General features: G+C 45.6%; 1 protein-coding gene across 5 annotated transcripts in view; it reads left to right on the top strand.

Moving 5' to 3' along the window:
• ACOT7 (acyl-CoA thioesterase 7) overlaps positions 1 to 23755 on the top strand; it is a 108580-nt gene that overhangs the window by 3783 nt on the left and 81042 nt on the right. For 2 of the 5 annotated variants that reach the window (XM_043499948.1, XM_038376734.2), the window contains exons 2-3: positions 14092 to 14209; positions 21543 to 21699. In XM_043499948.1, the coding sequence (XP_043355883.1) occupies positions 14092 to 14209; positions 21543 to 21699 (275 nt within the window). Of the gene's footprint in view, positions 1 to 10044; positions 10414 to 14091; positions 14210 to 21542; positions 21700 to 23755 lie in introns of those variants that run through there. The other 3 variants (XM_038376733.2, XM_043499949.1, XM_038376732.2) reach the window with 3 other exon arrangements.

Genomic DNA, 23755 nt, shown 5'->3' with positions numbered 1-23755 from the left:
GGGAACCCTGGGGAGTATAAATTAACTTATGAGGTACAGGTTTGGCTGTTGATAGTGAAGTTGGCTGAGATCTTTACAATGGCACCTGCTGGTATAAAGAATCCAGTAATTTCATAAGTTTGTTTTCAGATCAAACATAGTGGGGAAGGGAGAATGAAACTGATCAGGATGGGTGGAATTCAGCAGTATCTCAGAGGCAATGTACCTGCTGCACTTTCGCCTTCCTTGCAGGTATTGACAATGTGACACAGGGAGCATTGGAGGTGAATAAACTTCTAGTGCAACTTTTGCAGCCCCTAAGCTACTGGCTCATTCTCTGCGTGTTGGACTCCATGCTTCAGCTGCATGTGTTGAACTTTGTATCAACCCTCTGCTGGTGGGCATGTCAATAGCTCTTGGAAGCAGGGAGGGTGGAGAAGCTTTTCTTGGATTAATGCCAAACCATGCTCCTCTCTACAGTGCATTACAAATCTCAGGGGAGTTGCTGCTTTACACACAGGCATTGGACTGTTAAAGGGTCAGGGTCCATTTCGAGTCTCAGATAAGGTTTGGGCGTGTAAAATAAATACATTATAATTTTTAATATGGGAAGTCCATTACAATAAAACTATTTGCTAATGTTCCCCTGCAGTACTCGCACCACCAACGTTGGTGATTCTCTAAAAAGTGAAAATAACTAATCAGCATTCATGGGTAAATCTGAGTTACATGTAGAACATAAACCAGTGGCGTCCTAAACAATAGAAAGGGATTTGTCCTAAAAACTTGATTTCAATAGTCTAAGGTCAGCAAACTTGTTTTTAAGAGATTTTTAACCTGGCAATGCTCCTTCTTAACAAAAGGAATGACTCTGTTTGACATTAGCTAAGTTGGCTAGTTTTGGAGAGGGCTTCCGGTAGGCTCTGGAATGAAATGTCCCGAGACCCTTATTGCCCTTTGCTGAAGGTTTGGTGGGCATCTTATGTTGGAATAAGACACATACTGGACATGTGTGTGCAATGGCAGTAGCTGATGGAGGCCAGGTGGAAATGAGGATGGTAAAGTAGAGGGCCTGCTAGGAGTGCGGATGGGGTTTGTGAGGATTGATAGTAGGAGGCTAGCTTTCCATCTCTGCTTCCAGTGTCCTGCAGGTTAGCTTATTTGCATGGCCACACTATAAACAGCATTTATGTTAAAAGGCCAGGGCCAGACCTTCATCTCCTGTTGAAAAGGGCGGTGGGGGGGAGATGCATTAAGCTGTGGTGGTTCAGATGTAGTCTGTCAGTTCCTCAGAAATGGTATAGATGCTGCTAGGGCAGTTGGCTTAAAAGCAGTGACAACAAATAAGATTCTGATTTTACTCTGCATGCGGAGGGAGGTTGCTCTCTGGCAGGTATCACTGGGGAAGCAGGCTGAGCTAATTCTTTAGCTGCAGTACTGGATACTAGTGTCCTGTCTGTCCAGGATGGTACAACAAGTGATCTTTGTGCCCTAGACCGGAACAAATCACATGCTGCTGCTGGTTTCGCTTGGTAAGTAGTTTGATTCTAGATGATCTTTTATTTCAACAAACGTCCCCCTATTTTTAATAAGATGTCACAAGGGTGAAAGATAGTGGCGTAGCTAGGAGTGGAAATTTGGGGGAACCCAACCTTTGGGTGGATGGGCAATGACACTGTGCTAGCTCATCTTCTCCCCTGATGCTGCTCCCTGTTCCTAGCCCTGGTGCTCACAGTCACAGGGCTTCACCTGCTAAGCTGGTCCAGGTGCATGGGGCGGCTCAGACAATGGCAGGGCAGAGCTGCCGGGGTGTAGCTTTCTGAAGGGCAGGCGCAGAGCTCCGTCCCGCGTTTCAGGTGCCCGAGTGATGTTTCGGGCTGCTGCGGCAGCACTCCACCCCTGCTCAATCTGGCTGGGCCTGGATGCTAAGTGGGTGGCCGCAGCCCACCTGTGGCTACGCCCCTGACAGACACTGCCTAGCATTTATAGGACTGAGTTGCACTGCTCTTTTGAAAGGTTGCTGATCCATCCCCACTGGAGGGAGATGAACACATGCCCTGCGCTGCTGCCTTTGTGATACTTTATACATGGCCACTCCCTTTTGTGACCGGCAGGGGCCATTGGTGCAGTGGCACAAATCCTTCATTGCATTTGTCAATGTTTCCAGCTCCTCAGGACTCGGATACAGAGCCCTCTAGCACCTCTAACAGGGTGTGCCAAGTCCTGGACAGCAGAGGTGACTGTAGGGAGCAGATAACTGAGAAGGAACCTGCACCTCTTGGCGCTGACTGTTTTGAAGCTAAACTGATAGTTATTTCCAGAAGTACAAAATGTTTTCAGTCCTACTTGAGATCAGCCAGTATAAAGCAGAGTAGAAGTTTAAAAGCAGTATCTTAAAGTCCAGTAACTAATGGAATCTGCATTATTGGTTTAACTTGCATGTTTTCTAAAACACTGCATAATGATCCATTCTTTCATCTGATGCTTGTGAAAACAAGGGTGTGTGGCTTATTGGACTATAACTAAGAATTCTCATTCCAGAGTGTAAAAACAATCTAAAACTACATTTGAGCAAAAATTTGCGAATAGCTTTTTCATAAAAAATACACACCAAAATGCCTGCAACTTATGGATCTACGCATTGTTAAACAATGGAAGGGTCTTCTGGCTCCTAAGGATCTTTGCTCCCCTCTCTCCAGGAATGATGGAAGCTTATCTTCCAGAGTGCTGTGATATGGAGGGGGACACTCTCTCTATGTAGTCTAAAGAAATTGTTGCAAATAATTCTAAGTTTAAAAACTTTTGTCTAAATACTCCCTCTGCTCTCCCCTCCTCCCCTGAGGAAATAGACGGTGAATGTTTTCCCTGCCCCCGCTATAAATACGTAAAATATTTAAGTAAATATTTAAAATATTTAAATGCTTTAAGTTCTGTTGTGTAGCTTCAGAGGAATCCCTCTTCCCAGGACGCTTTGTATTGTCAAGATCTCTGACGAGAGCAGAACATATTCATCTTTAAATACATAGTCTGCATGGAGGACTTGGAATGCTCTACGCAACTTCATGTGATAATTCCTAAGCAGATAGGGGCTCTGCTCAACCACAGAATTCTCTAGGACTTCATTTGCATGCGTTTCCTATGCTGAAATTATTCACTGATCTAATGCAAGAATGCTGAAGGTACGGCTATCCATGTGTATCTTTCAGAAAGGAGTGAAACTTTTGCATATTAACATGAAGCCCAAAAGGTGAGTGGGAGGTGTGACACCTAGTTTTCATTATTAGATCCAGGTACCGGAGGTCTTGTTTGAGATGCATACAACAGCTTCTTGTAGTTCCTGCTAGTTTTGCTGAGGTGAGAGCTCCCTTCAGGGGTTGCCTGGTAGAGCTACAGAGAAAAGATTACAAATGGATTGTTTCTGAAATGTACAGACTGCTTTAAAATAGCCAATAATACTTCATCTAAAATATAGGGTGGTCTGGTCTTTTGACTTACTCTGAAACCTGTCATTTTACATTTAGTAGCAGCTGTTAGTCTGTATCTGCAAAATGAATAGGAGTACTTGTGGCACCTTGGAGACTAACAAATTTATTGGAGCATAAGCTTTCGTGAGCTACAACTCACTTCATCGGATGCATTCAGTGGAAAATACAGTGGGGAGATTTATATACACAGAGAACATGAAGCAATGAGTGTTACCATACACACTGTAACAAGAGTGATCAGGTAAGGTGAGCTATTACCAGCGGGGTGGGGGCGGGGGGGAAGAGAAACCTTTTGTAGTGATAATCAAGGTGGGCCATTTCCAGCAGTTGACAAGAACATGTGAGGAACAGTGCGTATGGGGGGCGGGAAATAAACATGGGGAAATAGTTTTACTTTGTGTAATGACATCCACTCGATAGGTGAACGAGCCTCTGATAGTGTGGCTGATGTGATTAGGCCATATGATGGTGTCCCCTGAATAGATATGTGGGCACAGTTCGCAACAGGCTTTGTTGCAAGGATAGGTTCTTTGGTTAGTGTTTTTGTTGTGTGGTTGCCGGTGAGTATTTGCTTCAGGTTGGGGGGCTGTCTGTAAGCAAGGACTGGCCTGTCTCCCAAGATCTGTCAGAGTGATGGGTCGTCCTTCATTCCCCACTGTATTTTCCACTACGTGCATCTGATGAAGTGAGCTGTAGCTCACGAAAGCTTATGCTCAAATAAATTTGTTAGTCTCTAAGGTGCTACAAGTACTGCTTTTCTTTTTGCAGATATAGACTAACACGGCTGCTACTCTGAAACCTGTCATTATGCAAGGCACTGAATTTAGCTGTATGGAGTGGAAATCTATCAACGTCATGAAAAAACTCGTACAGATAGACAGACAGACATCTTCCTTTCCAAATGCAAACAGATGGACATCATACCAAAAGGACTGAAGGTAAAAAATTCATTACAATCTACAGACCACACAGACTATGCTGACAGCTTGTGCCACACACTCTCAAAGAAACTGCGGAAGCACCTGATCAACATCCTCTACAGGGAAAGATTAAGAATGAGCTCTCAAAAGTGGATACTCTCATAAAAAAACAGCCTTCCACACAAACTTCCTCATGGCTGGACTTCACAAAAACTAGACAAGCCATTTACAACACACACTTTGCTTTTCTACAGAAGAAAAGGACACTAAACTATCTAAACTACTACATGCCACAAAGGGCCAGAACTGTGGTTCCCTTAACCCACCCAGCAATATTGTTAATCTATCCAACTATACTCTTAGAACAGATTCTTCTGCTGGGCTATCTCGGGGCCTCTCCTTCTGTCCCTCCGCCCCCACGAACATGATGCACTCTGTGGTGACCTAGAATCCTATTTTCGACATCTCTGACTCAAGGAATATTTCCAACATACCTCTGAACAACATACTAACCCACAGAGACCTTCCTATCAAGACTACAAAAAGAAGGATTCTGGGTGGACTCCTCCTGAAGGTCGAAACCACAGACTGGACTTCTACATAGAGTGCTTCTGCCGATGTGCACGGGCTGAAATTGTGGAAAAGCAGCATCACTTGCTCCATAACCTCAGCCATGCAGAACACAATGCCATCCACAGCCTCAGAAACAACTCTGACATCATAATCAAAAAGGCTGACAAAGAAGGGTGCTGTCGTCGTCATGAATAGGTCGGAATATGAACAAGAGGCTACTAGGCAGCTCTCCAACACCACTTTCTACAAGCCATTACCCTCTGATCCCACTGAGGGTTACCAAAAGAAACGACACCATCTGCTCAAGAAACTCCCTGAAAAAGCACAAGAACAAATCCACACAGACACAACCCTGACTAGGGGTATTCTGTCTGCTACTCAAGATCCATAAACTGGAAATCCTGGATGCCCCATCATCTTAGGCATTGGCATCCTGACAGCAGGATTGTCTGGCTATGTAGATTCTCGCCTCAGGCCCTATGCTACCAGCACTCGCAGCTATCTTCGAGACACCACTGACTTCCTGAGGAAACAGCAATCCATCGGTGATCTTCCTGAAAACACCATCCTGGCCACTATGGATGTAGAAGCCTCTACACCAACATTCCACAGAAAGATGGACTACAAGCCGCCAGGAACAGTATCCCCGATAATGTCACTGTAAACCTGGTGGCTAAACTTTGTGACTTTGTCCTCACCCATAACTATTTCACATTTGGGGACAATGTATACCTTCAAATCAGCGGCACTGCTGTGGGTACCCGCATGGCTCCACAGTATGCCAACATTTTTATGGCTGACTTAGAACAACGCTTCCTCAGCTCTCATCCCCTAACGCCCCTTACTCTACTTGCGCTTGATGACATCTTCATCATCTGGACCCATGGAAAAGAAGCCCTTGAGGAATTCCTCCATGATTTCAACAATTTCCATCCCACCATCAACCTCAGCCTGGACCAGTCCACACAAGAGATCCACTTCCTGGACACTACGGTGCTAATAAATGATGGTCCCATAAACACCACCCTATCCCAGAAACCTACTGACAGCTATGCTTACCTACATGCCTCCAGCTTTCATCCAGACCACACCACATGATCCGTTGTCTACAGCCAAGCTCTACAATACAACTGCATTTGCTCCAACCCCTCAAACAGAGACAAACACCTACAAGATCTCTATCAAGTGTTCGTACAACTACAATACCCACCTGCTGAAGTGAAGAAACAGATTGACAGAGCCAGAAGAGTACCCAGAAGTCACCTACTACAGGACAGGCCCAACAAAGAAAACAACAGAACGCCACTAGCCATCACCTTCAGCCCCCAACTAAAACCTCTCCAATGCATCATCAAGGATCTACAACCTATCCTGAATGACGACCCATCACTCTCACAGATCTTGGGAGACAGGCCAGTCCTTGCTTACAGACAGCCCCCCAACCAGAAGCAAATACTCACCAGCAACCACACAACAGAACCACTAACCCATCCGTGCAACAAAGCCCGTTGCCAACTGTGCCCACATATCTATTCAGGGGACACCATCATAGGGTCTAATCACATCAGCCACACTATCAGAGGCTCGTTCACCTGCACATCTAATAATGTGATATATGCCATCATGTGCCAGCAATGCCTGTCTGCCATGTACATTGGCCAAACCGGACAGTCTCTACGTAAAAGAATAAATGGACACAAATCAGATGTCAAGAATTATAACATTCAAAAACCAGTCGGAGAACACTTCAATCTCTCTGGTCATTCGATTACAGACCTAAGAGTGGCTATCTTTCAACAAAAAAACTTCAAAAACAGACTCCAATGAGAGACTGCTGAATTGGAATTAATTTGGAGACTGGATACAATTAACTTAGGCTTGAATAAAGACTGGGAGTGGATGGGTCATTACACAAAGTAAACTATTTCCCCATGTTTGTTTTTTCCCCTACTGTTCCTCACACGTTGTCAGCTGCTGGAAATGGCCCACCTTGATTATCACTACAAAAGGTTACCCCCCTTCCCTCCCTCCTCTCCTGTTGGTAATAGCTCACCTTCCCTGATCACTCTTGTTACAGTCTGTATGATAACACCCATTATTTCATGTTCTCTGTGTATATAAAATCTCCGCACTGTATTTTCCACTGCATGCATCCAATGAAGTGAGCTGTAGCTCACGAAAGCTTATGCTCTAATAAATTTGTTAGTCTCTAAGGTGCCACAAGTCCTCCTTTTCTTTTTAAATGTAAAATGTGACTGTAAATTTCTGTTTACAAATGGCAATTGTATTTGGACCATGGCAGATTGTAACTGGTTAGCATAGTTGTACAATTGTTTGTACAGCTTTATTTATGGATTTGAAATGGTTGAGCAGGATTGGAACAACTGGGATGGAGAAAGTGAGCTGTGTGCAGCTGCCCTCAGACTTCCAGCTAGCTAATTCAACGCGCTGTCTATCAGATCAGCAGGCCTCTCCCCAAGGTGGGTGAGGGAGATGGGATTATGGGCCACGCTTTGTTTTTCCCATTGCATTTAGCAGTAGGGGTCACTGCCTGTGACAAGGATGCTGTGCCAGGTAGGGATTCTAGCCAGTGAGATTAGGGGGTAATTTCCTGTGGACTCATGCTAGACTTGCTATTGTGAAATGGAGACTCTTGAGGTATTTACAAGTAGTTTTACTGCTTTACTCCACCCTGCTGACTTCCGAACTCTGATACTGCAGATGTCCAGGGCATCCAGTCTGCACCAGCATCAAAAACCTGAAATTGTTGGCTCACTTGAGAGGTACAGATTAACAAATGAGCAGTGCTGTGTAATCCAGTGACTTTCTCATCATAGCTGTGTCAAGGCAGAATGACTTTAGTCTCACTTGCCGTCTGAGGCATACCTCAGGTTCTCACAAAGTCTGGAATTCTTTGGGTTTTTGGTTAAACCCATGACATGGGGGAAGAGTGGAGAAGACTCTGGAGACCAGACTCTCAAAGGAGATGGAGCTGCATGTGGTACTGTATTCTGCTGGAATCGAGCTCGTTCCTGAGGTAGGAGGACCTGAAGACTGGTGTGTGTTCGCTCTAGAACTAGTACAGCGGCGCGGCGCTGGCTCTAGAGCTCTGCTGCTGTCATGCTGTAACATAGACCCTTGCTGCAGCAATGAAAGGGGTTTTTCCTGTCCCAAGTAAATCCACCCCTCAAGTGGCAGGAGCTGGGATGATGAATTCTTCCATCAACCCCAGGAATGTCTATACTGGGGCTTAGGTCAGCTTAACTGTATGTCTCAAGCCTGGTCTACACGTAAAACTTGGGTTGGCTTTATCTACATCGCTCAGGGCTAAGAAAAATTTCACGCCTGTGCGACATAGTTGGGGTGACCTAACCCCTGCTGCAGACACAGCTAGGTCAGTGGAAGATTTCTTCTGTGAACCTAGCTACTACCTCCCAAGGGGTGGCAAATCCCATCCATTGCTGTAGTAAGTGTCTACACTGAGTAGCTGCAGTGCTACAGCTGTGCCCCTGTAGCTCTTGTAGTGTAGACCTAGCCTCGGGGGTGAATGTCTCACACCCATGAGCAAAGTAGCTAGGGTGACCTAAGTGTTAGGTGTAGCCCAGGCTTTGGTTCCACTGTAAAGGTGTGGTGTGGAGTGCCATTCCTCCAGCTAGAAAATGACAGGAAGGAGGAAATGTTTGTCATGAAGCCGTTAAACCTGTCATGACTCCACTTGCCCTGGGAAGGCTGGCTTTTCTAGTTAGGCAAGACCTTTGCACGAACCAATTTTTTTTTTTGGGTTAGTTAGTGTGATGCAGAGGGAAATTAATCATTTTATGTAGCCTATGTGAAAAGCCTCTCTCTTACTTCCATGCCTGTATAAACTTTGCTTCCAAACTTGTCACCTATTACTTGGAACTAACGGGTGAGTTTAAGGCAGGGGTGGGGAACTGTTTTTGTATTGGGCCACTGACCAACCGAAAAAATCAATGGCGGGCCACACACACATTCAACTCGCCTGCCCGGGGGGCGCCGAGACTTGGGGCTTCCCGCCTGTGGCGGGACGCACCAGCACTCCCTGGCGGGTGAGTTGAATGTGTGGCCTGCAGGCTGGATGAAAATGAGCAAAGGGCTGGATCTGGCCTGCGGGCTGTAGGTTCCCTACCCCTGGTTTAAGGAAGCTCACTAGTGGCTGAACACAATAGATTGGTCCTCTTGCTGAATGACTGCAATTCTTAACTAAGTGACTGCAAGCTAGGAAAAGGGAAACCTGTTCTTTCCTCATGGCTCCTCCTCTGTCCCACAAGGGTCTGATCCTGTGAGGGGCTGCACATCTGCATCAGCAGTGGGAGTGGCAGGAGCTTCTCTCCACGCAGGATCAAGCCCAGTCTAAGAGGGATGAGTTCTTTTGAAGAGACTTGTCATTTAGTGCTTCTGGGCAGAATTGCCTCACGACAAAGCCAGGGGAGGAATTTGCAGAATAGTAAAACTGATGTGGTGATGTATGTGTGACTGTCCAGTATTGGCCACTGCTGGGGCAAGGAACCAGATTAGTTGGGCCAATGGTCTGCTCTGGCAGGGCAATGCTTAGACTTCAAACCGAAGGGAGGATGTGAGGAATCCAGGTCCCTTCTATGAGTCTCTGCTCTCTGTGTAGCCTTTAAAGAATGTTAATGTTGTTGATAGTCCCTCAATCCTCTCCTGCACCCCTTGAATGTTAAGAACTGGGATGGGTTGCTGTCTTAGTGCAGTATCCACTGCTGTAGCAGGAATAGTTCGGGGTGGGGGAATAACTCCTGGAATGGAGGAAGCCAGTGCTCTGTGCACATGGATGTGGGGAGCCTGTTCCACACGGATCTCTGGTGCTGAGGCCCCAGTGTGGACGGTGTAGTCCTGCAGCCTTCATGCCCCTCTCCCTGGATCTTCAGGCTGAGGACAGAGCTGGCTGACCGGGGACACAGGCAGTGATTTCTGTTCATCTATCAGTGCAGTCCGAGAAGCAAATGTAGCAGGAGTTTTGACTAAACCTCAGGTGCAAAGTGGGGGTGGCCCTGGGAAATGGGTGGGAGGACTCCTGGCAAACTGCCTGTCAGGCCCTTCTTTGCATTTCCTGGGCATGCAGTGTGTTCAGCATTGCAGCCAGTAGGGATTGGATCTCCTATGGGATGGAGCAGCTTTGGGGACTGACTGTCTTTTGTAATTATTTATATCAGAAAGTTTTCCATCACAGCTAGTTTTAAGCTCGTCGTTCTGATTGGCTAAGGACCCATCTTCCTATATTTGAGCAACACAGGAAGCCACTAGGCTCTTAATTTGGTATTTGTGGCTGAGCTGGAGCGGCAGAAATGATATCACCAGCTGTGGTGTGTGAGGCAAATAATGAATGAGTGTAACTCCAAGCCCGGTCCCAGGTCTGGCTCACAGATTCAAAGGCTCAGTCTGTTCCTCACAAGGATGGCCTGTCAGCTTATCGGGTATGGGACGTTTATGCTTTTCTTGTATACTCCGTGTGTGTCTGAATTCTGCATAGCAACTGGGAGTACGAATGAAAACTACAATGTGCGAGTCTCCTAGGGAAGGACGATAGAAAATAGTGAAAGCAGTTGGGGCTAGTCTAGCTATAGCTGATCTCTCAAGGAGGAAGTTCTCTGTGACAGTCTTGTCTTTAGGCCATGTGGCTGTAGCAGATTAGACTGTCAGGCTGCATATAAATCTATACCTGAGTGTGTGGGGGGGAGGAGGTTGTTCCAGGTGTTCACAAGAGCTGGGCAGGTTTTTTTCAGGCTAAGATTATTTGCTCCCCAGTAAAACAGTTTTTAGTTGACCTGGAGGTATCTGTGAATTTGACACATTTCCCAAATACTTGTGGGAAGGGGAACTAGATTCACAGGGGGACTTGGTTGCCATCCCCACCACAGCCAGAGGACAAGGAGGTGGTGGTGGTAGTGCCTTTTTGACAACCTTTAGCCCAGGGCATAGGGCACTCCCCCAGCTTTGAATCTCCCTCTGCAACAGGGATTTGAATGTAGGCTCCCCTTCCCCACATGGTGAGTGCTCTGATCACCAGGATATTTGGCATTTTGCGTGCGGAGGGTGCTTCATATAAAATACTTGAATAGTCATTGGGCTAGTGAGAGGCACTATAGCCTGGTGCTTTGGACCTGGGTCTTCCACACCCCAGATGAGTGCCCTAACCACTGGACTAAAGGTTATATGCCAAGCACCACCACCACCTGTTTTGTGAATCTAGTCCTTTAAAAATACCTAGAAACAAAATGTTTTGGATCAGCCAGCTTGTTTCACTCGACCCAGAATAGATTGTTTTTGATGTGCTGAAAATTCCCAAACCATTTAAACTTGGTTTGACCTGAATTTTTTGGAACTCACAAGCAAATAAAATCAGTTATTCATCCTGCTCTCCACCTCAAAGGGGACAGCTCTTTATAAGAGACTGTCTGCGCTGAAATCCAGCTGGAATTGTAGAATGCAATTGCTGTGGGTTTGGAAGTCTTCTGCACTTGATTTCAATTCTTTATGATTTAGCAGTGCCCACACCAGCTGCTGCTCTAGTAGCAAATAATGTGCTTGTGGGTTTGTTCTGTTGCATTACGCTAATTCCTATGAATACAGGAAGTGTTTGCAACAGATCGGATTGGTCCAATGGTCCATCCCTCTAAGGTGCTGTCTCTCCAGTACATGTGACCCAAATTGCAGAGAAGTAACTGCATCTTGAATTGATTTCTGCACCTGAGGCCTAACCCAGCCATGCCTGATAATGATCCCTTATCTCCTAAACCCATCAACCCAATAATCCACAATTAGTCAAGTGATTAGTTTTCTTTTAACAGAACTTTTTTTGGAAACCATTTTGTATAATAGTAATAATAATAATTAATAAAGCTATCAGCTATGCAATTGTTAATAAAAAATAACTTTTCTGTTTTATATAGTATGTTCAGATAATGCTGTTTGGAAATGGCTACCGCAGCTTACATCTGCTTTGTCATGCAGAAGTCTGATCAGTGAATGAGATGCTGAAGTTGCTAGTGGTGCTTGGTACAGCTTTAGTTTTTCGGGGTCTTTAAAAGCTGATCTGCAGTGCAGGTGATGGCCTGATGTAGGGCCTTAAAACAGACCATGGGGGGATCCCTGCCCTGAAAAGCTTTCAAACAGACTGAGAGGTGACAGGTCAGGCGTGAGACAGTCCAGAGCAGTCAGGGAGGAGACTCCCTGTGAATGGGGGCCAAAGGGATAGAAAACGGGGTGAGGGGAGGTACTGAGACTTGGTGGGTGTATGTGGTTGATAGGCTGCTGGCTCCTGGCACCGGAGTATCATCCCAGGGGCTCCTACCTGCTCCCAGGCCCTCTCCAGCCGTCCAGGTCCTGCTCCCTGGCTCACTCCTTTGTTCTATGGCAGCTCCTCCAGCCCCTCTGGATCCTGCTCTCACCTTTGCCCCTCTTTGGCATGCACAAAGTTCATGCAGGAGTGGAGTCCCTGCAGTATTTCCAGAGTGGGGGTCTAGCGTCCTCCACCCCCGGGTTTGCAGCCCCTGGTTCAGATCCAGCATTGGTGAGAGGATCAGTGTAAGAAACCTCATGAAGGTGAGCATTCAGCTGGGGTTTGAAGAGAGTGATGGCACAGGAAGCTGGGGACGCTGCTCTGTTACACATAACTCTGCTAGGGATGCCACGTTTGACTTCACTCTGGCTTATGGTGAGAGACCATCGTACCTCTTCCTGCCTGGAATGAGCCTGAATTGTTGATTCATCACATCTGTTGGAGAGTGTGTGTCAAACTTCCTAACCATCACTGTGTTTGACATGCTATCTCTAACATGGCTTTGTGGTTTGGTAACCATAGTTATGGTAAGGGAGGGGGGGGAAAGATATGGTTACCATGGATTTTACTTTGCAGTGTTTTCAGTTGAACAGGGATCCCTCACAGCGCTATCGCCATCTGGATGGCAGGAGCACAGGGGCAATTACATTGACCACTCTCTGGAATTCTCCTCCCTGGGAGGATGTGGAAAAGTGGGGCTTTCTTGTGATGTAGTGGCATTCTGAGTGGCTTTCATGAAATGAATAGTCCACCGCAAGTATGATCTATCTCAAAGCTATGATGGAAAAAGCACCTAGCTAAGTTTGTTGCTCACTTGGGGTTGCTTGTGTGCTGCAAAGACTCTAAATATCACTGTGAAACCTATAGGTCACTTTCTACAGGATGCACGTTCTCGGAATTCCCCACTGCTGGCAGTGACCCTCTCAGCTTGTTGAGCTGTGCTGTCAGTGTATCACAGCCACCTTGCCTTGTTATGGAGGGTGAGGCCAAGTCCTGGTAGGACGTGGTGCTGACTGTGCTTTTGGTCCCCTCTGCTCACAATTAAGCCATACTTGATACCACTTGGTGGGGGCAAAGTGGCTGGTCCCTTTGACTATTGTCTGCTTTGGGCCACGCTCCTAGTGTGGACAGATTGACAGCTGTGTACCTGACCTGTAGGCTTTGATGGAGGCTACTTGTCCTGTTAGCTATGCTATTTTGGAGGGATCTTGCTTTCTCTGAACGGTCTGTCGGGAATCATGTCGTAGCAGAAACAAAGTCCTCCCAACTCTTGGGAAGGGAGCTTGGTCAATTGGGGAACGGGAGTTAAGCCATCTGGGTGCTCTTACTTCTGTCACTAACTGGTATGGGGTTGGGCCACGGGCCTCATTAACCCCTCTGTGAAATGGGGATTGTGCTGAATGATCGTGCCGGGTTAATTACAGTTGGTAAAGCACTTCAAGATCCTCTGACAAATGGGATTGGGGTGAGGAGGGCTGGGATGTTGTTTGGGACTGTGGCCCCTTTCACCAGCACTAAATTAGTTGTAAAAGAAGCAGGAAGTGAAATTAACAGGAAACTGTTGGCCTGCCCCATCCACTGCATTCTGAATTACTGCCTTCAGCCCTATTGTCTCAGGTTAAATTGTGCTCACTTCAGCCGCTGCACTTCTCCCTCTTGCTGGGAAAGGCACCGTGGCTGGAGTTGGTCTGGAAGTGAAGAGATTAGCTGTGCTGTGACGTTCTTCAGGCTGGCTGGCTCTCCAGCAACTCTCTAGGCGAGGGGGCATGAGAAGAATTGAAGTATGAGATATTTCTTTCCTCATCCATTGCAGGATAATGCGTCCGGATGATGCAAACATCGCAGGGAACGTCCATGGGGGGACCATCCTGAAAATGATCGAAGAGGCAGGTGCCATCATCAGCACCCGACATTGCAATTCCCAGTCAGGGGTATGTACTGTTGCGGCCGGAGCGTGTCCATTCCAGCTGCAGCTGTTGACACGGTCAAATGTAAAACTGCCCAGCCCCATGTTGTTTGGCAACAACTTGGAAGGACCCAAGTGAGTCTGTTCATGTTTCATTGAAAATCACAAGAAGAGAACTGTGAGGATGGGAGAAAATCATGGCAGCAAGTGACGTTAGTGTCCCCACATCACGTAGCGTGTGTGCCTTTTCCATTCCTGTAGTTGTTCTCTGTAGATGATGATGTTTGTCTGTGTTTGATGTTGTACAGGATGTTTACTGTGGCTGTGTTACTATTGGAACCTTCACCTTTGCCTTTCCGGCTTCTCTTCACTTAGTCATGCAGCCTTAGCTCCCATTTCTTGCATGATCAGTCCCAAGGCAGTAAATGTGAGTGAGGCACCTGGCCCTTAACTCTGTACATAGATAGGTGTCTGATTGGGTATCTCGTTGGTGTCATTTTCTTTAGAAATGCCATCTAGTGGAAAACACAGGGAAGTTTCAGATGTCAGCACTTTCTATTGGCATGCTAGGGGTGAAATTAGCAATTGCTTTCCTTCTTTCCATTTAATTTAAAAATGAATGGCCCTGTCTTCCTTAAAGTTCAAAAGACCTAAACCTTGCGAGTGGCTGGGAGTATTCTCTGTTAGTGAGTTATCTCCCAAGCTTTGAGATTTCCTGGAGAGAGAAGCACTGTACTTCATTCAGCCTCTTCTCTTCCCCTTTTTTTCCCCACTTTGGAAACAGAAGTTTTGTCTCTATTTAACAGCGAATTGATATGCCCAAAGCCAGACTGGATTGATATCTTCCAAGGCTTACAGCATATCTGTGATCTTTCTATTGATATTCCAAAAGGGCCTGTCTTCTGAGGTCTTTAAAGGGCTGTCTTAGACTTCAAGCTACTTTTGTCACCTTTCAAACTTGGACTATTCAAAGGTGGGTATTTTGGGCAAATAAGCGGTTGGTCACTGCCCTAGCCATTGGAATGTAGTGTATCTTCGCTCTTGGAGCAGTGTTGTCGGATTTAGTACATTCCTATCCTTTTAAATTGCTGTTAGCAGAGATGTTTCCATAACTTGTTACAGAGTGCATGTGGTCTGCTGTCCTCTGCATAATATCTGTCAGTGATGGAGAATCTGCCGTGACCCCTTGGGAAATCATTCCAGTGGTTAACCACTCATCATTAAAAATTTACAACTTATTTCTAGTCTGAATTTGTCTAGTTTCAGCTTCCAACCAGTGGTTTGTTAGACTTTTCTCTGCTAGATTGAAGAGCCCATCATTAAATATTTGTTCCCTATATAGGTACATCAAGTTAATAGAGTAGGTTAAGGGGTAAGTTAAATAGATTGAGCTCCATGAGACTGTCAATATAAGGGCAGGTTTTCTAATCCTTTAATCATTCTCATGGCTCTTCTCTGAAACAGTCTCCAATTTATCAACATCCTTCCTGAATTGTGGGCACCAGAACTGGACACAGGATTCCAGCAGCGGTCAGACAAGTGCTGAATACAGAGGTATAATAACCTCTCTGCTCCTACTTGAGATTCCGCTGTTTCTGCATCCCCGGATCACATTAGCTCTCTTGGCCACAGCATCACACTGGGTGCTCATGATCGGCTGATTATCCACCACAATCCCCAAATCTTTTTCCATCGCTGCTTCCTGGGATCGAGTCCCCCATGCTGTCAGTATGGCCTGCATTCTCTTTCTAGATGTAAATGTTTACATTTAGCTGAATTAAGTGCATAATTTGCTTATGCCTAGTTTACCATGCAATGCAGATCATTGAGTCAGTGACCTGTTCTCCATTATTTACCAGTCCCCCAATTTTTGTGTTTGCAAACTTTATCAGTGATCTTGTGTTTTCTTCCCTGTCATCAATAAAAATGTTAAATAGTGTAGGGCCGAGAACCGATCCCTGTGGAACCCCACTGGAAACATGCCCATTCAGTAGTGATTTCCCATTTACAGTTACATTAACACCTATCCGTGAGCCAATTGTTAATTCATTTAACATGCACCCTGTTAACTTTATATCACTGTAGCTTTTTAATCAAAATGTCCTGGTACTAAGTTAAATACCTTACAGAAACCTGTTACATCAACACTGTTACCTTTATCTACCAAGCTTATAATTGCATCAAAAATATATCAAGCTAGTGTGACAGGGTCTATTTTCCATAAGCTTATGTTAATTTAAATTAATTACATTACCCTTCTTTACATTAGGTTAACTTTCTTCAGTGTAGCTTAATTCACTTTGAGTCAATTAAAAGCTAAATGGAATTAAGATGTTCACATGGGTTTATTGTGGTTTAATTTATCTACTTCAAGTTCATACTTTTAGTTAATTCTAGTTGTCTCTGTGTAGACATGCCTGAGATGTCATAACTCTGCCTATTTTTGTGTTACAATATCATCTCTCCAGGTTCCTAGTTACTCTCGAATACAATATACTATATCCTTCAACAGTCTTTGCCACACTTATAGTGTCTTGTCACATTGATCACTACTGTGTATACCAGAAGCCATGAGTCACTTCTATGAAAAGTAATAACTACAAGTTTGAGACCTATCAGTAACGAAGGGAAACATTGTCTGGAATAACCAGCTAGAGACTTCCTGTGGGTGTTGCTGATTATTTGTCTCTGACTTTAACTGAAGCAGTTCCATCTTAACCAGCTTATGGAATTGAATAACTTGTTAATTACCTCTGTCAACCCTGCCCCTCTTCCCTCCTGTTAGTTCTAGGCTAAGACAAGGCAGATGGCTAGCTACTTCAGATCAGGGCCCTTCTCTGCCTGTGAATGCAGTCCTCGCAGGATGGGATCTGGTCCTGATTGAGGCCTGTGGATACTAACAAAGTGTAAACAAGTAAACCTACAAATGGTAACAAAATACATTACAAACAAGCATCCAGAAAACCTTCTCAGCCCCAGCAAAACCTTGTTTGGAAACATCTACCTAATGTCTCCCCAGCCTTCACTTAGTGCACAATTACTAAGTGCACTGCAGGGTTAGGCGGGGCAGAGGGAGAAGGTGCTCCTTGCAGCATGTCCTAGTCACCAAATCTTAGATCTGGTGACTGGGCAGAAGGCAGGTTTGGGAACTGCAGATCCCGTAACCTAGAGCTGTTTGGCTATATTCCAATGGAGCAGCCTGCTCCATGAAGCTTGATCCTGCAATCTAATCTGTGGGGGTGGATCTTTGCACGGCTGTTGACTTCACAGGGGCTCTAGGTGGGCACGAGTCTACCTGGATGACTCCAATTATAGGCTCAGAGTCTGATTGTAGGCCCCCCTTCTGTTTAAACATGGGAGCGATGTAGCTCCTAGGCTGCATCTGAATGGGGCCCTTTTTTTCTGAAAGATGTACAGCAACTTGGTCTGACCCCCTGCACTTTCAATATACCTCTCCCCTGGGGACAGCTAGCTTTTATAGGAACGCTGTAGGATCCTGTATAGCACTTCAAAGTTGTGTTTCATCTTGGTAGACTTCAAAGTAGCTTTCCTCTAGCGAGATGAAGATTTCAGATAAGCTGTTTGACGTACAGCCCAGTTCTACAAGAGGAAGGTGGAAGAAGAAACTAGAGATGATGAAACTGATCAGTTTGAACTTTGCTGATTGAATGAATGTTGAGTGACTGGCTTTGTTGCTAGGATTTTTCCAATTAGCTATTGGTATATTGAACTTCGATAAACTGGTAACATAGTGTCATTTTAAGACTCTGCCACTTTCCTCAAAAGTGGCCTCAGCTATTTGGATTTTTTGTTTTTTTGTTTTTGTTTTTTTTTTTTTTTTTTGCAGGGGAGAGGGTGTAATCAGACATAGTGTCTGGTAAAACCCTTAATATTTTTTAATTTTTTAAGTTGCTGATTTAAGTAAGCCTATTCCAAACTGGTGCTTTCTGAGGATTCTGATTCAAACCTGATTAGACCAACAATCTCCTTCCTTAGAGGTTTTTAAGGTCAGGCTTGACAAAGCCCTGGCTGGGATGATTTAACTGGGACTTGGTCCTGCTTTGAGCAGGGGGTTGGACTAGATGACCTTCTGGGGTCCCTTCCAACCCTGATATTCTATGATTCTATGAACTTGTTGGCCGTGAGGTCTGCCTTGCACCTGATTTTGTCTGAAGGCCTTGGAGGCAGGTGCTGTAAGGGAAGTTTGCAAACTGTAAGAATCAAGGGTAAGGCCAAGAAGCCTTTTTAGTCAACACCTGAGAGAGATTCTGGAATCTGTCTCCAAGACTGATCTCCTTGCGGAGAGGAAGTCACCACATGAAACAAGCTATGCCAGCCTGTGACCCAGCCTGTGACCCATCTCTCCGTGCACTGGAAGGACACCCTCTAGCAAGAAGCACTGTGTCAGCAGAACATCACCATCTCACTCCTTGGCTGCAGTTTCTTCTCCCACTCCGAGTGTCCAGGAAACTGCGAGAGCTAAAGAGGTTGAACTCCCTATTATCTTATGTATCTTTTCCCTTTTTGTCAATTCCACACCCTAGAAGTAAAAGGTTGTGTGCATGCCTGTGTGACACCATCCCTAAAGTCCACACCAGGCAAGCACCTGAAAGTGTTTCCAGATTTCAAACAGCCCTAAATGTTGTCTCGTAAAGAAAGTGTGTTCTGTGTCAACCTCAAGTCTCAGACAGTTAATCTGTCTGCTAAATGAGTTGTCAAACTTCTTATCAGGCATGTTCTGTTGGTCTATACTATATTACGGGTGGGTGGAGGGGAGTGGATAGGAGGGCAGTGTTTAATGTTACGCAAAATGAAGTCTAAGAAGAAAGCTTTATAATTCTTTGGTTTTGTGGGGGAGACGTTAGGGGGTCTGGTTTCAGTGTTAAGATATTTCCATTCAAATTATATATTTGGTAACATTCTTTAGTTGGGCTCTATAACCAAATAGTCAGCCACCACAGAAGAGTCCTTCCTAAAGTTTAAATAAGGATTGATTATTTTTGGCATTACTTTGGCTCAATTCCACTCCAGTATCAGAACTAACTTAGTGATTTCATAGTTGTATTGCTTTATTCTTTGTTTAATATTAGAGATGCTTTATTCATGTCATTAAGTGTTTTATTAAAAGTGACATTCTCACCATTTTTTTTCATTAAGCAACATTGGTCTGTAACCCTTGCCATAAAAGGCTGACCAGCTCCCCTTAACTGGTCTCTTGCTTCCACAGACCGCTGGCCAGGCATGCAGAGAGCAGGCTGCCTTCGCAGTGTGCTTGGAGAATCTCAGAAATCAGAATGGCATTGAACGCTGGCTGAGAGGGGTTAGAGGCCTGGCAGGGTTTGATATAAACGTCGATTTCAGCCCACACACTGAAATGGATGAAAAACTTCATTGGTAACAATCAGCACAAGTGCAGCTTCCGTCACAGGGGGAGCCCCCGCTGTCAGTGCTGGGAACCCTCTGTAGCCCTGCTGTGAGCTCTGCCTAACCCCAGCTCTGACTCCTCTCCCTGCCCTTAATTTCTTGCAACTGTAAAAACTGTTATGTTGGAAAAACTCAAATCAATTGCACCCCCCACCCCAAAAAAGGAGGGTTCTGCCAGCCTAGTTCTGCAGCACTAACGGGCTGCTCGGGCTGTAGCTGAACCCGTTTAATGCAGGTGCTGGCAGGATCTAGTGGAGCAATGAGTGTCTCTGTCATGGGGGCTGGAGGCCTGCATTTGGAGCCAGGCTGCCGTAGGCAAACGACACTGATAATTCAAGTGCAGACAAAACTGCTGTGTAGAAACGAAGGTCTCCTTGCCGCCGGGCAGGACGGACTCTGAGGTTGGCAATAGGAATTAGCTAATAACTCTTTGGTGACTGAGCTTGCTCTCAGAGGTGAAGAGAGTTCAGTTTCACAATTCTAAGATCCAGATTTTCAAAAGCATCTACTGACTTTGGGTGCCTTAATCTTAGGGTACCCCTTTGAGACCTAGGATCTGACTTCCAGAGGTGCTAAGCATTCACAATTCCAGATGGGGCCCATGTTAGCTGCCGGCTTGCAGCACCTCTGAAAAATGAGTCTCCATTTTAGCACCCACACTCAGTGCGTGTTTTACAGTTTGGCCAAATAAAAATCTTGTCAATCCTACAAAATCCTTTTCCTTTACTGAGTTGCCAGCAGGTGGTGCTGCAGCCCCTCACTTTGCTCATGGAATAGGGCTTTTTGTGCAAAACCACAGCAATGAATTCAATTCCTCTGTGTGTGCATAATCCAGGAAGACTCTTGAGGTTGGACAAATGGTTTATTGTATAAATTGTGGCAACTTAAACACCCTGAATAGTAAAACAAAATTACTCTTCCTGTTCCCCTGGCTGGCTCATTGGGGGTAGGCCTCTGTGTTTCTCTGTCTCTCTAAGCACCTTGATTTCCATGGCTTGTTTAGTTTCCGTTTTCTGTGATCAGAAAAACCCCTCCTAACACCAACGCAAATAATAAGGGTTTAAGTGCGTTTCCTATCAGCCAGCTCTCTGGTAAGCGTGTAGCGTGCGGCAGCCTCTTAAACGTACGCACAAGACTTAAGGAACAGTGGGCTCCTGTTCCCACCATTAGTTCCTTCTTTTATAGAAGTATTGATCACGCAGTGGCAAAACAAAATCGAAGTTGTGTGCACAGACCACAAATTTCATTTAATCTCAATTCAGCAGCCACCAAATTTAATCCAACTGTAAATCTTAGTTCAAAGCTAGCTCTGAGCCAGAATTAAAAAAAAAAATTAAAAAAAAAAAACAAACCCCAAACCAACCCCCCTAAATCAACAAAATGGTTGGCAAAGTCCCAGGACAGTGAACAGTGTGTTTGTGTTTGAGTGAAAGGCTTCACCTGAATCTGACACTTCTGCTGGACTGAGATCTCCTTGCCAAAATTGAACCAGGACTGATTTTATACTTTGGCTGTGTTCTAAAGAGTTGGACTATGCCAGGACCAAGATAATGATGGGAGATCAGATTAAATGAGTCTGGAATTTAGGTGGAGTCCCTCTTATGGTGGGAAGTCTGGCTCAATTAAACAGAGGGTCTCTTGCCCCCACTCCAAATTCCAATACTGTACTGGTTACCAGTCTGCATTGGTGAAGCGCAGAGAGCCCTTAGCAGCACTGTGGATGGTGCAGGACTTTGTAAAGAGCTCCTAGTTAGTGGTCCTAACTTTATACGGTGGGCTAGGAAGATCGAGGGACAACCTTCTGCCTTTCAGGGGTATTCCAAGCTCTTACTCTGCCATTGGGTCTAGTTGGTGGTGGTTGTACGCACTTCTGTTGTGACTCTGGGTTCGGTGCACTGGACACTGTCTAACCGTGGTTTGTCTGCAATTTGTAGGAGCGCTGTGTGTCTGCACTGGCCCGTGTGGAGCGTACAGACTTCCTCTCGCCCATGTGCATTGGTGAAGTGGCTCACGTGAGTGCGGAAATCACTTACACCTCCAAACATTCCGTGGAAGTTCAAGTCAACGTGCTGTCGGAAAACATCCTCACAGGTAACTCCTGATGCTGCCATGTTCTGTTTGCTTTGCTCTGGGGAAGTTGGTTCCCGGGAGAGCATGAAGCAGGTTAATTGGCCGGAGAGTTGCTCTTGCCTTGTGGGGCCCTAGGAGCCTGATTGCCAGCCCTGTATTGAGGGCCAGTCGAAAAATCTCTCCTCAGTTTCATATTTGGAAAGCCAATAAAAATGATGGCTGCTCCCCAGTTGCTTCTGTCTATCAATCAGCAACTAAATACTGGCTGGCTGCGTGGGTTTTCCATCTGTCTGACAGCTCACGAAAGCTTATGCTCAAATAAATTTGTTAGTCTCTAAGGTGCCACAAGTACTCCTTTTCTTTTTGCGAATACAGACTAACACGGCTGCTACTCTGAAACCCATCCTTCTCTGATAATCTGTCGTAGCTGGTAATAATTTACCAGTCCCCTTCAGTATGGACTCTTCCTTGCTGCACTCTGAACACTGTGGTGAGATGCGAAATGCCAGTCCCAAGCAGCTCACCTTGAGGAGTGGATTCTGGAGCAAGAGGAACCTAGGGAATGAATTTGGAGACTAATAGGCAAAGGCTGAATGGCCTGGTAAGGCAGGTCTTGGACGGTAAGGAACAGCTAAGTGAACGTCCTCTAACAGGGATCACCTCTTTGGAGAAGTCCAGCAGGATGGCTTGTGGCAGTCTGTGCTTGGGTGCGCTGGGAAAGGTGGACTCCCCTTTCTGAGATGAGGGCCTTTGTGCAGTAACTGCCTCCTGATTGGTGTCTACCTGGAGACTGCGCAATGATAGCTACAGAGATGGTTTCCAGGTGGCTGGGCCAGTTCAGCGAAGAGTGAAAGGGCAGTTTTGATTTGTTTGGAGTTTCTGGACAACACCTGTGCAGACTCTTGCTGGGATCCGTGTAACCTTCATGTCGTCGCTCCACGTTCTGCGCTGAGGCCTCCTGAGCAGATCCTAGAACTCACCAGTCAGGGTTTCGTGGGTGCTTCAGCCTGTATTTGCAGGAGGGGAGCGATCCCCTAAGCCCAGTTCTTCCTCCTTTGAGTGCTCCCAGAAATCCAGCACTGGCGCCGTCCTGTTCTCTACGCGAAAGGCTTTTCCTTTCCTTCTGGCCAGCAGAATCTATGTGGGCTGTGAAGCAATTTAAATAGGGGTCTGTGGCAAGCTCCGTATTCCTGTTGGTGGCTTCCCTTCCTCCTCTCCCTGCCTTGCTCTGTGATCTCCGCATCGGGTGGGTAAATGTGTGTAAGAGGGTCTCCTAAGGGCCTGCCTATGCTATGCGTCTCAGGAGGTTTGGTTAATATGTAGTTGTCCTCTGACTTAGTTACAACATGATGCCAAGCAGTAGCCTAGGTAGAACCTTAACCATGTCTTGTAGCCAAGCTAACGTCTTGGAACTATCCAAGGTTCCAGAGATGTCACTGTCCAGTGATGACGTCTGCCATTGCCTCTGTAATCTCCTCAAGTTTCAGAATGAAGATACTTGAGCTAACAAAGGCATATTTTGTATGAACAATCCTAGTGGTAGAATAGCCCCAAGACCAAATGAGTTCTGTGTGCCAGTGGAGTCCATGGGGAAAGCTCTGTAACAAGTATTAAGTTTCTCTGGCACATGTTTTCCTGGGAAAGGCTCCAACAGATCTTCAGTGGTACGGAAGAACTAGGATGTAGCATGACACTAGCAGCATGCAGTAAGGTCATCCTGAGTCTATTCTTGTTAGCTAGATTGCCAGTGATACTGATAGGTTTCAGAGTAGCAGCCGTGTTAGTCTGTATTCGCAAAAAGAAAAGGAGTACTTGTGGCACCTTAGAGACTAATTTATTAGAGCATAAGCTCTATTCTATTCTATTCTATTCCTATTTCATGCTTATGAAATTAGATTCATCTAATCTAATTAATTAGATTCATCTAATTAGATTCATCGGATGCATCCGATGAAGTGAGCTGTAGCTCACGAAAGCTTATGCTGTAATAAGAGTGATACTGATGCAATCTAAGACTATAGCTAGCAGATGAATTGATAAAAGCCTAGAAGATAGGGTTGTTTGCAGTCTTGTTGTA

Source organism: Dermochelys coriacea, chromosome 18 (assembly GCF_009764565.3).
Source record: "Dermochelys coriacea isolate rDerCor1 chromosome 18, rDerCor1.pri.v4, whole genome shotgun sequence".
NCBI classification, from domain to species: domain Eukaryota; kingdom Metazoa; phylum Chordata; order Testudines; family Dermochelyidae; genus Dermochelys; species Dermochelys coriacea.
This window is presented reverse-complemented; position numbering and strand designations above follow the sequence as displayed.